At 40.6% G+C, this 16,092-nt stretch overlaps 2 protein-coding genes across 2 annotated transcripts in view; one reads left to right on the top strand and one right to left on the bottom strand.

Annotated features, from left to right (window-relative positions):
• RASSF6 (Ras association domain family member 6) overlaps positions 1–1,390 on the top strand; it is a 44,069-nt gene extending 42,679 nt beyond the window's left edge. The window contains exons 8-11 of the mRNA XM_081150853.1: positions 93–144; positions 889–1,007; positions 1,100–1,197; positions 1,298–1,390. Of these exons, the coding sequence (XP_081006979.1) occupies positions 93–144; positions 889–1,007; positions 1,100–1,197; positions 1,298–1,373 (345 nt within the window). The 3' untranslated portion in view covers positions 1,374–1,390. The remainder of the gene's footprint in view (positions 1–92; positions 145–888; positions 1,008–1,099; positions 1,198–1,297) is intronic.
• A 4,277-nt stretch (positions 1,391–5,667) lies between these two features.
• Positions 5,668–16,092, bottom strand: part of LOC308563616 (alpha-fetoprotein-like) — a 29,997-nt gene continuing 19,572 nt past the window's right edge. Inside the window, exons 13-15 of the mRNA XM_081150836.1 lie at positions 13,605–13,737; positions 7,219–7,284; positions 5,668–5,742 (exon numbers count right to left, since the gene is read on the bottom strand). Coding sequence (XP_081006962.1) covers positions 7,240–7,284; positions 13,605–13,737 — 178 coding nt within the window. The 3' untranslated portion in view covers positions 5,668–5,742; positions 7,219–7,239. The remainder of the gene's footprint in view (positions 5,743–7,218; positions 7,285–13,604; positions 13,738–16,092) is intronic.

Genomic DNA, 16,092 nt, shown 5'->3' with positions numbered 1-16,092 from the left:
GTGAAGAAATGGATACATAATTTGGGTCTGGTTGGTTTAGAAAACATATGACGGCAAAGAATTCACATTGGTTTATTTTTTTCCACTGACAGGTTGAAAACAGTGCCCAGGATTTTTCACTTTACATTATTTTTGCAACGGGAGGTGAGAAAGCTTGTTCACTCTTTTTACATGGCCCCGTGTGTTACAGTTTTCGGCCCACGGGGCAGGCAGAAGAGCAGTTAACCCCATTCTGTGGAAGGAAGGGAGAGCAGGGAGGAAGGAGGGGAGGGTGTTTTAGAACCGAAGAATAAGGTATCCTGGAAGAGTGTATCATACAGCAGAATTGGCTTGTTGGCCAAACATTCACTTATCTGAACGGTGATCAGAATCCGTGAAGCTTCCCAGGAACTGGACCAGGACTGGCACGCATTTGTCATCGCTGATCTCCGCGCCTTCCTTTCTGCCTTCCCCTCCTCGGGGAAGCTCTTACTAGGGCCATCATGAATGTCGTTTTTCTCCCATCTTGCTATCATCTCTGACCTAGCCGAGGGCCCGACAGGCAGGCGCGCGTCCTCGGGAGAAGCGCTCAGAGCTGGTGGCAGGGCCTGGCTGACCCGGCAGAGCCGGGCGTTGGGAGGTGCCGTGCGGGACGCGAGCAGCAGCCAGTGGGAGGTCAGGGAAAACCCACGGTGAAACTCAGAATTTTGAAAAACCTCAGAATTGAAAAAGCTCAGTGTTAAATTATAGAAATATCCCAGGTTATAATTTAAATGACGGAATGTTTAAGCCAGAAATGAATAAAATAAAATAATACATTTTGATGACGGGATAACTACAAGAAAATCAGAGCTGAATGGATGAAGCTCACAGGTGACCCTTGACTGCGTCGGTTCTTGTTTTTTGCAGAAAGGAGGCGGCTAAAGAAGACAGACATCCCCCTCCTGCACAGGCTCCTGCAGGGACCCTCCAAAAAGAATGCTCGCATTTTCCTCATGGATAAAGGCACAGAGGAAATCAGCAGTGATGTACGGCCCCCTCACCCTGAATCTGCTTTGCTTCCTCCTGACCCGGCACCTCTCACATAAATGCTCTGCTTTCTTTTGTGTGTGTTTTTCAGGTGGCTCAGTACATTAACTTTCATTTTTCTCTCCTGGAATCCATCCTTCAAAGATTAAATGAAGAAGAGAAAAGAGAGATTCAAAGAACAATAACAAAGTAAGTCAAGAGATGCATGCTGGGTGCTTGCTCTTTTAATGGGTTCAGTGCACAAAATGTGTCCAAATTTTAATACTCTTTTTCCCCTTTTCATTTTCAGATTCAGTGCAGAAAAGGCTATTATACTGAAATGTCTTCAAAGTAAACAGGTAGTAAAAACAGAGACGACAGTGTAGTGGCTGCTGTTGCCGAAACACTTCAACAAGACCAGAGAGCTATTCCTGCTTGATGAGCGCATCCATCCTGCACTTGCATTCATGCTCATACATATGGGCTCGAGTCTGTAGAAAAGGGAATATTGAAAAAGACTCTCTCTCTGAGGTGCGAAGGTTCACCAGGGTTCACAGTCAGACTGAAATGAGCTTGAATTTAGTTTCAGTAATTGAAATAAGCTTGGATACTGTGTATTCCAAATATAGTTTTTATAGTGAGACACTCGACAAACTGGAATTTAAATGGCATCTTCAGTGTCATGCAGTTCAAACGTCTATTAGCTTGAACTGTCAAGAGAACTGGAATATCAGCAACCAAACTCTCAGAAATGATTCAGAAGTAAAAGCTGCCAGCCTGTGAAATAAAACAGAAGCATATTCTTACCCCCACCAAGAAACCTGATGGCGACAGGTGTCTATAACTCCTTGAAAACTCTAGTATTTTCATAAGATCTACGGCTGTCTTTGTGTGGGTAGGTGGCTCTTGGCTACCTGTAACATCAGAGCTGTCAGTCCTTTGGGAAGGAAAGGACTGTGGACTCTGCTGAGAAATACAAATGGCAATTTTCTCAACCTGAGCCCTCTTTTTGCTCTGTTTTACTGATGACTTTTTAAAATATTCTAAAAGATTTATTTTAGGTCAGTTGACCTAGTTTTCCTTATTTTTCCGAGCATATGTACCACGGAGACTTAACGTATTTAATCGGCGAGGCCAGGGCTTGGCCGGCAATGACCACTGTTACTGAATGAACATAAAGGACCACGCAAAGCTCCGCAGCTGCAGCTGTGCGGGGAACCTCGGGCGCCGCTCTTCTCCCCGAGACGTCTCGCCCACAACACGACGCTCACGGTATTTACAAGTTAAACAATTTGAAAAAGCAGACGAGACGCTGAGAAAGCCACAAGTCTCGCCTGTGTTTTTCTTTATGGACTCTATTGAAAGGGAGTCGTGTGCAGGTTTTTTCCATCCTGGAAACTACTTCCATTTGCATTTCTCATGCACATTGTATTAAACTGCTCGATTTTATTACGTGCACTATGGGATAAGGGTGTCTGTGCTAACCCCCGGTGGCTTATGAAACACTTTTAAGACAAAGTCTTACTTCTCATTGTCACCAAAATCCAAACTGGATGAAAGGAAAAGTGTGCTCTGCCCTTTGCAGTCCTCTAGGTCTCTTTTCTTGAGGAAAACAGTCTTGCACTGTTAACCCTTCATCTATCAATTAATAAGAAAGAAGGTAAATGTAACAGTTTAAAAGGGTACTTTAAAAAAACTTAAAGTAGCATTGAGTACCTGCCATAAACATGATAAAAGATTTATCTTTAATATATTGGAAGTCTGCAGAATGCATACAAAAAATACCAAGTGTTGGATAGAAAAGGGGAAAAAAAGTCAGATGACTTGTAAAGTAAAATCACAGCAGAGGAAATGCAAAAAGCTACTAAGTAGGTGAAAAAAGTTGTATCATAACAGTGATCAACTGTACTAGTCTGTGTCCAGTCAGGGGGCAGAAACCACAGGATAATTTAAACAGGATGTTTAGTATAAAGAATTATTAAGCCGTGAGGGGAGAGTAAAGGATGGAAAGAGAACCCCGAAGGGGACCCTAACGCTGGGTAACAGTGCTCCAGAAAGGAAGAGCTTGGCACGAGGGGTCAGAATTCAGCCGAGAAGCTGCGGGTGCAGCCCACTGGGTAAGAAGTTGGTTGGTTGCCTATGGAAGGGCAGGGCCACAGCCGTAGGGCAGGCGGGAAACAGCCCCTGGGAGGTGGGGCAGCTGGGGCGGGAGGGCAGGTGGGCAGAGAGACTCGGGACTTCGCCGCAGGTGCAAGGCTCAGATCACACAGGGTGTGTGCCTGGAGGTCCCCAGGAATCAGTTTGGAAGAACAGGTGAGCCAAGGATGCAGGGCAGGCACAGAGAAAGAGTCAGGGGGCTGCTAGGACTGGGCACTGGACGGGCCTCTTTTGAAGGAGCCCAGTACAGCTCTGTGTGTGACTTGGTTCTCTGGCATCTTTAAAGCTACATGGGACAAAGGTTGGGCAAGTGGCTCACTAGGGGTCAGCCCCACGGTGCCCTCTTGGGGAGCACACACCAAGTTGAGGAGAAGGTGCAGAGAACAATGATTTGAGCTAGGGCACAGGCCTGCTCTAGGGCTCCAGGCAGTGACACCTCAAACCCAATCAAAAACTGGAGAAGGGGTTGGGGGAATAAATGCTAGAGAAAGCTGCACCCCACCTGCAGCTAGCACTGCAGGAAAATTCTGGGCAGAGCAGTGGAGAAAAAAGGTCAGCTTCCCAGAAGCCTGGCCCGGAGCCACTAGGCAGCAGGAGACGGGCTTCCTCCTGCAGTGCTTCTCCAGTGCCCTCTGCTGACAACGCGTGGCATGCAAGCTGCGAAGGAAACATTTAAGGGGTCCGTATTCATTTCACAAAGCTGACAGCAAAGAATGAATTTTGAGCAGAGGCAATAAAATAACTGGCATGTCAACAAAACACAAAGTAAAGAAAAGTGAAATATACTTTTTGGTCTATTAAATTAGTAAAGATTAAGAAATGATATTAAATAGTCAAAAATTACAATGAGATGGACTCTAAATCTACAGGTAAAAATACAAATGTACTGTAAATAACTGTTTTGAAAGCAACTGAGCAGTAATTTTATATTGTAATTCTATTTTTAGAACCTTATGTTGAAATAATCAGACATATAAAGACTTTATGCAAATATACTTACTATATTCCTATTTATTGTGGTCAAGGGAAGTAAATAGCCTAAATGTCAAAAACAGAAAAACAATGAAAGAAGGAAAGAAATATTTACCCATAGATTGTTATTCAGCTACTATAATTGTTTCCAAATAAATTTTAATTATGGGGGTAAGTTCTCCTTATGTATCTAAATAAGAATATACACACAAATATTCCAAAATACTTACTGTCCATAAAATCTGTGTTTATATGTGTGTGTGAACACTAGTATTTGTACATACAACTCAACTCACAAACCAAAGACATATTAAATGTGGTTGTGTCTGGATTATAGAATCATGATTCACTTTAGAAAATGTTTCTATGCTTATTAAATATTCTATAATGAACATGTGTTACTTTTTAAATCAGGAAATAGAAAAGCTATGATTAAAAAGTTACCAACAAAAAGTAGCAAGTACATGCAGAGTTCTACTAGATGCAAAAAAGTTCAAATAAATTATTTAAGTGAGACGTTAACATCACTTCTGTGGTAATTCTAAAATATATCCACAGTGTCTTTGACACTCCTTCTTGCAGGAGGTACAGCCTAATCTTCCTCACCCTGCCAATGGGCGGGACTCAGTGACTCAGTTCTAAGGAACAGAGGAAAGCGGAGCGGACAGCACGTAACTTTGGAGACTAGGTCCTCAGGTCACTGCGGCATCCTCCTTGCTCACCCTCAGGGATCACTGGCTCTGGGGGAGGCCAGCTGCCACACTCAGAGAAGTCCTGGGGGAGGCCTACGTGATGGGAACAAAGACCTTTTCCCAACAGCCAGCGAGGAACTGAGGCCTTCCCTCCATGGCCATTTGCTCAGGCCTTCAGATGATTACATCCCTAACAGCCATAGCCTCCTGAGAGACCGTGACTCAGAAAACCGGCTAAACCACTCCTGGGTTCCCGATCCTCAGAAACTGGGAGATAAAAAACATGTGTTATAGTACGCTGCTACATTTTAGAATAATTTGTTGCTTCACAATAGATAACTAATACAATTTCTGAGACAAATATCTGTTCACTTCAGTCACCTTTGCAAAATAGAAGACTATCAATGTCTGAAAACCATTTATTCTTGTCTTAATGGTCCAAATATTTCACCACCAGTTACACAGTAGTTCAAATTCAATTCCAGGTGTTATACTTATTAAGGGCAGAGGACCTGTCACATTTATCTTTGTATACTTTGCTGTACTTAATGTTGTGTCTTGTGTATAGTATGTGTTCAATAAAAAAACTACTGAATAAAGGACTGAATGAATTAGTGAATGAGTGAATAAATGATCTGAAATATGCTTTGTAAAATCCCCTGTATGTATGTCTCCTTTTCCACAAATATGATCCAGCTGCTGAAGAAGTACATATAGAATCTTTTCTATATGACTTTCCCTAATATGACGGTAGAGTTAATTATCTCATGGCTGTATGAAATACTCAGATATTTCAGTGTTTCCATTCAGTGTTACTATGGCATTTTGTTTGGGGCTGTTGAGATTGGTTTCAGGAACTGAAGGCGGAAAGAATCCACTTGCAAGGCAGTTGATGAGGTGGAAAACTGGCAGGTGTACTATTATGTTGATGTATCTACATGTGAAAGGGAAAAAAGGAACAGATGCAATTAGAGGCCTGCGATGGCCTCCATTTGTCTTCCAAATTAAGAATAATAGCTAACACCTATTAGATTGAGCCGGTTTGTCAATATTTGACCTACAAAAGCAGCAGCTTCATATTGTTCAGCCCAATAGCACTTACCATTCGCCAAGCACTATTTTAAATCCTTTACATATATCAACTCATTTATAATTCATTACAATCCCATGAGAAAATTACTCCTTCAACCCCATTTTATAGGTGAGGAAAGTAAGCCACACAGCAGTTAAGAGATTTGCTAAAGAGCTAGGTAGGAATCGAATCTACAGCTCCAGAATTCACAGTTTTAAGCCCCCATAGTCTATGGCTTCACCCTAAATCACACTCCCTCAATCTGGCATCTTTATTGTCCCCTTTCGTAAAATGGAAATAGTATCTACCTCATGGGATGGTTGTAGGAGTTACAGGAATAATATGTGTAATAATATGATCAAAATCCACTGTTGGCACTTTGCACAGCAGTGTGTGATAAATATTAGCTGGTACAATTTAACTATGATATGTCCCCACCCATCACTGCAGCCCTGTCTTCCACTAAATCCTATGCCCACAGCCACTGTGTTCTTGTCTTAAAATTAGCCAGACTGACAGACTCATCATCGCTTGAAACAGTTCACACTCTACCACGTCTCTCTCTGGAATATGTGCCCATTTTCTAATCCTGCCCTTTCCTATCTCAGTGGTAACGTGTGATCCAAGACTCCTGAGCATCACCCCGACCAGGAGCTCAGGCGATTAGAGCGTCGTCCTGATACACCAAGGCTGTGGGTCCCATCCCCAGTCAGGGCACATACAAATCGACCGAGTGCACAAATCAGTGGGACAGCAAATTGATGTTTCTCTCGCTCCCTCTCTCCCTCAAAAGTCAACAAATAGTAATTCAAAAATAAATAAATAAATAAACATATTAGGACCATTTGGTTCTAATGTCAGCATCCTGTATACAGGGTAAAGATGAAAAGTAAAATAATTATGAAGGTAACTTTATTATAAAGCACATTTCATTCAGTTATTCAATGGTCATTTTTAGAAGTAGTATAGACAGAAACTCCAGTTGCATCTGGGGTCTTTTTTATTCTAAAACCCCAGCAGCCAGTTTCCAGTGCATGTGGCAGCCCATTACATCTACCTGGGGCTTTTCAAAGGCCTCCTGGCTTCATATTTCTGTTGCTGCTTCTAAGAAGCAGAAAGCTTACGGGGAAGGGAGAATAAAAGCGGGGTGTCTAGGGGTTACAATAAGTAGATTTCTCTGCCGAGCAGGAAAGGAGAATTCAGTGTAGACTGGCTAGTGCTCTTGAGCAACATTCTGAGCAGCTGAAAAATAACTGTTGAGTCTTGCATTATTTTTAATATTAGACATGGGTTTTATTATTCATAAAAATAAAATGCAGATCTCAGCGAAGTTCCTACATTGACATTTTCTGGAACCACTTAGCCTCCCAAGAGAGTCTGGCACTTTCCAATCAGTTTGGACTCCTAAGGAAGAAAGCAAATAAGCACATCCGTGAGAAGGAAAAACACACAGACAAACACAGCGCTGGCCCCGTACAGAAAATCTTTACGACCGAGTGCCTGCTTCTCCCTGTCTTAAAGCCTCTCACAGGCCTAGTCAGTCCCTTAGCTTAAGGATTTAATTAACTACAATGCCTCTCCCACTTTCAGGGCCCCAGACTTGTAATAAATAAAAATTTGCTGTCTCCTCACAAAAAATACGAGAAGCTTTTGCTGGGAAAAAATGAACCATCAACATCAGCTTCTCACTGAATTTTAAAACTGCTCTAGGCTAAGTTCATGCTAAATCATCACATAGTGAAGTTCAGGAATTCAAAAGGAACAAACCACTAAAACAGATCAGAGTATCTCTACCCCTTCATGTACACTGCTGTGGATCTCTATATAAACCCCAGCAGTCTTCCCCAATTTTTACCTGTCTAGTCGTTATTCTAATAAAAATCACTTTTGGAAGCCCAGATAGATAAAAGCGAGATATTTAGCAAAGTGGGATGGGACCCCCAGAACTTCACTGCTAAGATATGCACCCCCACACCCCACACACATCCTGGGGGACAGATGACTCACACTCCTCAGAGCCCCTAGGATCCTGTGGAAAATGGCTAGAAGTCTATTCATTGCGCCCTCCTTCCTACCTCAAACAGTACCACGCCTAACTTATCTAGAGAGATTGGAATCTACTTGGGCTCAATTTTAAAAATGCCGCTGGAGTTTAAGTATCGTCATTTCTTTGGTAATTCATAACTTTTAAAACCATCATCATAAGATTTTCCCATGAGCAACCTCAAGACTCTCATATTTAATCTTGTTCATTTTCTCTGAATCTAACAATACTGGGGAAATTCACATTTCTCCACGTCAGTCCTTCCTGACCTTATTTATTGCATAGTTTCTTAGTGATGGTAGCTCCACATTTGAGGTAAGGCCCAAGCAAGGTTTTGAAATACAAAACAGGGACTTATTTGATGGAATGTAGTTAACGGAGAAAGAGGAAACATCTTCCTTTGGCTGAGACCAAATCAGCCACTTTTTGATTTCCCATAATCCTGGACATGTTGGAAGATGGCTAACATGTCACCCTTCCGAAGACTTTGGGAACATTGCCAGTTTATTTCTCCTATCCTTTGGGACATGCTTTTCAATCCCTTTTCTATTCTAGATACTCTTTGGGCATAATTTGCCAATGTCCTTTTAAAATGTGTTATCTCTCATCTCTTCCAAAATTCCAATTCAATAACAGTAAAAATACACCAAAAAAATTTTAAAAGAATAAAGCACTATAAATGCAAAAATACACACACACCACATCAATGTAAGAGATGTTGATAAACTTCCGAAAAACAAAAGGAAAGCCTTTGGTATGACATTAACCGATATACCGAAGTGCAGAAATAGGGGCCCGGAAGAGCAGTATAAAGAGGTGTCCCAGCTCTGAAAGGCCAGAGCCATTGCTTCTGAGCTGCTTTGGTTCCTGTGTGCTGCCTAGCCTGTTTTTCAAAGTACCTAAAGACTCCTGAAGCCACCACTATCCTTTAAGTAAACTAATTTTTACTTAGATTCCCTAGAATTTGATCCTATTTACAATTAAAGAATCCCAACTGACATAGCAGCAAAAACATTGTGCAAATACATGAACAAAACATTTAAAAATACAAGGACCCAGAAAGTTTATCTCCCATGTGACCATTTGAAAAAACATACATATATACACACAATACATTCATACACACACACGAATGCAGCCCACCAAAACTTAAAAGAATCCAAGGGAAAAAACAAAACACACAACTGGGATTTCAGAAATAATCAAATTTACCCAGGATTACACTGGAAAGAAACCTCATGTGGACAGCCGTGAATCAGGCTTAGAAAAAACTACTCAAACTGAAAGGTTAAGTCAGAGGATTTTTTTGAAATACAGCTTTAAGAGGATAGGATGTCCTATTATGAAAACTGTGAGATTAAGAACATGACATATTTTAGTGCTGAGATGAAAGTAGGTGTTTTATTTGTCAATTTAGAAAAAGGAAGGCAAGTAAAAACTCTCAAAAGAAAAGCATATACTGGAAAATCACTGTTCAAATACGCAAATTAAGTAAATGTGGCACAATTTTCTGCAGCTGACAGTAGGTAAGGAAAGAGACTTCATTTAATCCTGACACCTTGTAGGGGATACAGAATAAGTCATTAACCTGTTGGTCAATTCATTCACTGGGCTGCTGTAAATAATGTTCCAAGTAAGCACACTACTGACTATACTATTTAATGGCTTCCAGTTTTTAGTATTAACCTATTAATATAATATATAAACCTTATATTTACAAAGCAGGATAAATAAATTCAGACAATGTAGAAGTAATGGTATAGCTTTAAAATGGAAAACTGGCAAAGAAATCAAAGGAAATTTAGACATGTTAATCATATTTTAGAGAACTATCAGATGTTGAATGAAGTTGAGAAACTAATAAATAGAATATAAACAATATAAGAACTAAAAATACTTTAAAAAAAATAAGTGAGAGTCTGCAGGAAGAGTTGGTGAAGATAGTGTAAGTACACTATATTCTTTAATATTGAATATTTTACAAAACTATTAAAGTGATGATGGTTATCACTAGAAAAACTAAAAGTGAATATTTTAACTTGGTTACCTTTGGGAAATGGGAAATGCACCCTGCTCTTCTCTTTGAACTTTTACCATGTTCGTGTATTACTTACATAATATTCAAAACTTGTGTAATACATCATAAGAAACTAAACATAGTAGCCCAGGATGATCTGATCCATATGGGGTGGGATTATCACATTGCAACTGATACTTGTATTTTTCCTCCAGAAGTGCATCTCAAGATTGCAGTTGTTTTGATAGTAGGCCCACTGAGTTGTAAGTATAGGCTACTTAAACCAACAGGTCTTTTCACATGAACTTGTAACTCACATCTAAAAGCAGAACTTTGTCTTTTTTTATTGTTGGATTTCATGCGTTACTTTCAAACCATCACTTCAACCTGCCCAAATTTCTTCTAATTCATGTTAACTTTATATTATATTCTCTCAGTTGCTAGATAAATATCTCAGGCGATAATTACCATTCCCCACTGAACTGGAAGAGAGAATTTTCTCCTTGTACCTGCTGATGTCTACAATTCACATTATTATTTCATGAAATGTGAGATGCCTTTCCTTTGGAGGATCCAAATTCACTCTATATAGCTGAGTCTCTTATTTTATTTCTTCCTTATGGTTCATTCTTACTCTTGCCAATGACTTTGGTTCACTTTTTTTCTCGTTAGAAGTGTCCTTCATTCTGGCTTGTTTCTCAAAATACAGCTTTCATCTTATCTAAAACGGCTTCACCCTCCCAACAGCCACAGCTAGAAAGGCAGTCTTCAAACTTGCTCCCTTTCTCATTTAGCAGGCAGAACAGGTTTACATAACTGACTTCTAATCTCAGAGAAGAAAACAGTGAAAATGCCGGTAGGTCCCTGGAGCTGTTAGTCTTTTACGGACTTGGAACTTCTACAGACTGACAATTGGTTGCTTTGCTTCTGAGATCATGGATCCATGGACACTCCCGAAGCCATGAGGTATTATTCCTTATACTAGTCAAACCCAGACTCCTTCCACAGCAGAAGCACAAAGACTTACACAAACTCTTGACGATAAGATTCCAAAATATTTTGATCATCTATTCCCACATTTTTTTCTAAGCCTATTTCTTTATTAAAAAGTTATTTTTTAAATATTCCAGCCTAATCTTTACATTTAACATCCCAGAATTTTTTCACTTTTTTATAAACCTGTTATTTTTCCAATTGTTTTATTATTTCTGTTATTGTCCTTGGTTCCAACTTCTCACATATGAAAATATTGGGAGGGGCAGGGGAACAGTTTATGATTATCTGCTTTCACCTTAGAAAAGTGGTTCTTAAAGTGGTCCCCACACCAGCAGCATCAGCAGCACCTGGGAACTTGTTAGAAATGCAAATTATCAGACCCTGCCCCAGATCTACTGAATCAGATATCCTGTGGGTGAAAACATTTATTTTGGTTTAACAAGCCCTATACATGATTCTGATGCACACTCAAATTTCAGAACCACTGCCTTAGAAAAATCATACATAAATGAACTTGACCAAACTTTAGAGATGATGCATAATTACTTACAATAAGCATTTTTATCTGAAGAAGAAATTCTAACAAATTTTAATTAACATGATATATTTTTCAGATAACTTCTATTATCTCCTTTAGTTTGGGAAGAAACCCTAAAAGAAAATAGAAAAGGAAGGAGAGGAAAGGTAAAAAATATTTGGGCTCTTCAACCATTTAGTTGAAGATCGCTATTAGGCAAAAAGTATGGCAGAAAGAACACAAAAATCTTCCTATCATGCTACTGATGAAATAGGTTGAGCAAGCAGTATTCATATTTAGGAGCAAGAAAACCTTCTTGGGAATTCCAAGGCACATGCCCTTCTGCAAAAGTGTCTATTTCTGTAGCTATGGGGGTTGTTATTCAGGTAGAGACATGTTTTTCTACGAAAAAGTAAAAAGGCTTTAAAATAAATAAATAAATTCTAATATAGGTCATTATTTTTATTTTGTGTATCAGCTAGTCTTGGAGTCAGCAAATTTTTTTTGTAAACAGCCAGATAGTAAATACTGGAGGCTTTGCAGTTAATACAATCTCTGTCATGACTTAATTCTGCAACTAGTCAAGCCTATCATCGCAGGCAGAAAGCAGTGGTGGGCACTATGTAAATAAGTGGGTGTGCTGGGTTCCAGTACGGCTGCATTTACGTAAACAGGAAGTGAACCTGATTTAGCCCGAGAGCTCTAATTTGCCTGCTCTTTACTAGACTAGAGATACATGGCTTTTAATATAACCCACGTGCACAATCTAGCCGAATAGGTGGAAAAGAGCACTGAAGGTAACTACGGCCTTCATGAAAACTGTTACCTGGAAAAACATTTTCCTGGGCCATTGCTAAACATAGCCCCAGTTCTAACCAGTCCCTGCCTGTTTTGACTGTAAAGGCTGCTTTATTAATTGTTTTTTTAACTTTACCCTTGCATTTCCCTGCTTAGATAATATTAGCTACTGTGTCTGAGTTTCTGTTCCTCAAATCATGTCCCTGTGAGAGCAGTCCAGCAGTCTGTCCCAACTCCTCTCCGTTAATTTACATGAATATTCTGGGCCACCATGACATTTTTTGAAATTTAAGTCACACAACTTTACATCTTATGAAAAATCACTTCCTTGTTAACTATATCTATTAGATTAATTACAGAAAACAGTCTCCTGGTAGTCACTTAGGTGTGTATGCACAGATAAGATACTTTTTTCTGGCCACTATTCTTTCCTCTATTCTCTAACCCCTAACTTAGTGATCATCTGGCTACCAAGAAAATAAAATCTTTACATTCCCTAGTTAGGCCCCAAATTACATTTGGTGATTCCTCCTGATTGTGTCCTTGAAAATTTCTAGAACAAAACTACATTTTGCTCAGACAGGCCTTTAAACTGTCATTTCTTTAAAATTTCTCTGTGTTTCCAAAGACACCATTTCTCTACCATTTCCAGTACATCCTGTGGCATGACTCTTGTATTCATCTTTAATCATGTTTAACACTCCTAGTTTCCTCAAATAAACATAAATGTTAACATATCCTAAACGCAAATATAGTCAATTACACCAATTAATCTAGACCATCAATTTTCAACCAGTATGCTGCAAGAATTTTTAAAACATGAAATACTTGACTATTTAGTCAGGAGCACTGCTTTTCCCTTAGATTGTCAAATAAAAAAGTGACAATGGCCAATAGAATAATAGTCCTGTGGTGTGAATGCCCTGTCTTGAACCATAAATACATAGGTCATATAATAGAGTCACATCCTATTGGTCACATCACATAATAAGGTTGCATCTGATGGGTTAATTCTTGGTACCAGGAATCCTTATATACAAGTATAAGTACCTGATTTTTTTTTTAAAGTCGCTTTGGAGCAAAAAGGGTAATTACTCTTTTAAATCAATTAAAATTATACCTATTTTTTTTGTCACATTGGCAAAGAATATGTTTTCTTGGTGTGCTGCAGAATTTTAGTAATTACTTTATATGTGCCATGGGGTGAAACAGGTTGAATATTGCTGACCTAGACTGTGATTTTCTCCTAATCTACTCTGGATTGGGATAAGGAAAAGAGGTGTGTTGTTGTTGTTTTTTAATTTTAATAACTCCTAAGAGTGCAAAGAGAATAGACAAGGAAGCAGAAGTACCTCTTCTTGGAAACACGTTCCAGGCTTTCCTGCTTGGCAGCACGTCTTCACCAGGTGAGTGAAATGCGCCACGATTGGCTGGAACTGCATCTCTGTTGCATTCGGTTTCCGTTTCACAAGGTTGCTGAGGAGCCTGGATCAGAAATGAGTGGCAAAAATAAAAGCACCCCTGAGTCCCAGAAGGCCAGCTTGCAAACCTGCCTTACTTGCTTATCTGTGGAATCTAAAGAACAAAATAAATAAACAAAATTGAAACACACTCATAGGCACAGAGAGCAGACTTATAGTTGCCAGAGTGGGGGACTGAGCGAAAGAGGTGAAGGGGTGAGGTACAAACTGGCAGAGCAAAATAGTCAAGGGGACGTAAAGCACAGGGGGAGCAGAGCCAACGACACCGTAATAACCCCGCGTGGTGCCAGGTGCGCACCGGAAATATTGGGGGACCACTTTGTAAATTAAATGATTGTCTAACCACGATGCTGTACACCTGAAACTAATACAAATTAATATTGAATGCAAACTGTAATTGAAGATTAAAATTTAAAGTTATTTTTTAAAAGAAAGAAAAATGATACATACTTATAACTAAAGAATTATCTTAAGTATAATTTCATAAAATAATAAAGGAATCTATTTACCATGGAAAAAAATAAAATGAAAAAGTCACAAGCCAAACATTCAAGAACTCCAATTATCTACAGGCACTAAATAATTTAAATGCCTTTTTTTCTAAAAAAAAAAGAAGAAGAAGAAGAAGGCAGCAGCAGGTCTGGGAGTGAGGCTCAGAGCACAGGCCTCAGGGTGGCATGTTAGCTCTCCTTGGCACTCCAGACATAAAGGCTGCCACTTCTACGGCTGGGGACTCCGCGCCATGCGGACGCGGGATGCCCGCCCCTGCCAACAACTATGTTTCACACTTGTCATGGGCTTGCAGTTGACCTACCTCTCCTGCCCTTTTCAGTCCTTCTCCACTCTGGTCTCTCTACCCACCAATCAGAGTGCTTTTATTTAGAAATATTTCCTCTAATCCTTTCTATTATTTTAGTTTAAAAGTTTTAAATTTACCTTTTTAAATCTTACATTTTATTTTTAATTCTCAATGCCATCAGCTTGTTTTCAGTTTTTCATTTCTATGGCATTAATCTTATTTTCATCAAGTGTATACACCCTTTCATTTAAAGCACATTCTAGTCTTTAGATACTGTCTTAAATCATCACATTTCAATTCAATATTTGTCATTATTGGGTTTGAAATTCTTTTACTTGGAACTTCCATGTCCTTGTTATTTTCTCTGTCTTATTCCACGACTTCACCTTCTACCTTCCCTTTATTATCCTGCTGAATATTTTCTTTCCCGTGTGTGTGTGTGTGTGTGTGTGTGTGTGTGTGTCTGGGCGCCTGCATTTATGCTGTGAGAACCGGCCAGTTACACAGGGTGGGTGCCATGGAGAAACCCCTGACACTGCACCAGGAAGGTGGGGGGTTTCCAGCCTGGCCGGGGACTCCGTATATGGGTCTACCCAGACCCCCACCCGGTTCTCTTTACTGCCTCCAGCACGTCTCTCCTACGTGCTCTTTTAAAAGCCATAGTTCCTCTGGAGTCGATGCCATCAAACTCTAACCGCCCCCATCCCCACTTATTCCTGTCGCGTAAGAAGCTTGGTCATGCCCCCTCCTTTTTTGATGGCTCAAGACCCAGTTAATTGCCTCAGTTTCCATCATATCTTGACATTCATCCTTGTCTGTAGTTTCATTTTTTAAAAATGTATCTTATTGTTGAAAGTATTACAGATGTCCCCCTTTTCCCCGTTGACCCCGTCCCGACTCCCACCCCACCCCCAGGCCCTCACTGCACTACTGCCCACGTCCATGGGTTATGCGTATGGATTCACATGTGGCAGGCTGATTACAAAAATGGACCCAATTGTCCACCTTTCTCTGTATCCGTGTCTTTACAATGTGGCATTTCAACTCTTGCTGTCGAGAAGTGAAGCCTGTTTCCCCAGCCCTTTAGTCTGGACTGGCCCATGGCCTTCCCTGGCATCGCGCGGCTCCCAACCGGCCCTCACGAGGCCCCACACTCCCTCCTGTCCCCAGCCCCCTGCGCAGGAGCCCAGGCTGGCTTCCCGGCGAAGGCCACCGCAGCGGACACAAGCGTCCCAGTGAGGCCACCAGCTCCCCGGCGATCTGGCGGCTCAGTGGATGCTCGAGGAAGCCCTGCTGAGGCTGGCTACGGCCGGCCCCGGGAACACGCACCCAATCACCCATCCATCCCTGAGCAGTAATGACCGACTCCATGTTAAGCCACTACATTTTGGTGTGATTTGTTTTGCAGCAAAACTAACACATCGTATGAGGAAAGGGTGAGGGAAAAGAGGTTTGACAAGGGGCTGCGACAGCGGGACAAGAGGGTGAACAACAGTAGGATGACAAATATTCTAACAGGTGCTGTGAAGGCAGGAGCCGAAAGAGCACTGGGGTGAATCC

This window comes from Miniopterus schreibersii (assembly GCF_964146895.1).
Source record: "Miniopterus schreibersii genome assembly, chromosome: 1".
In the NCBI taxonomy this organism is placed as follows: domain Eukaryota; kingdom Metazoa; phylum Chordata; class Mammalia; order Chiroptera; family Miniopteridae; genus Miniopterus; species Miniopterus schreibersii.
This window is presented reverse-complemented; position numbering and strand designations above follow the sequence as displayed.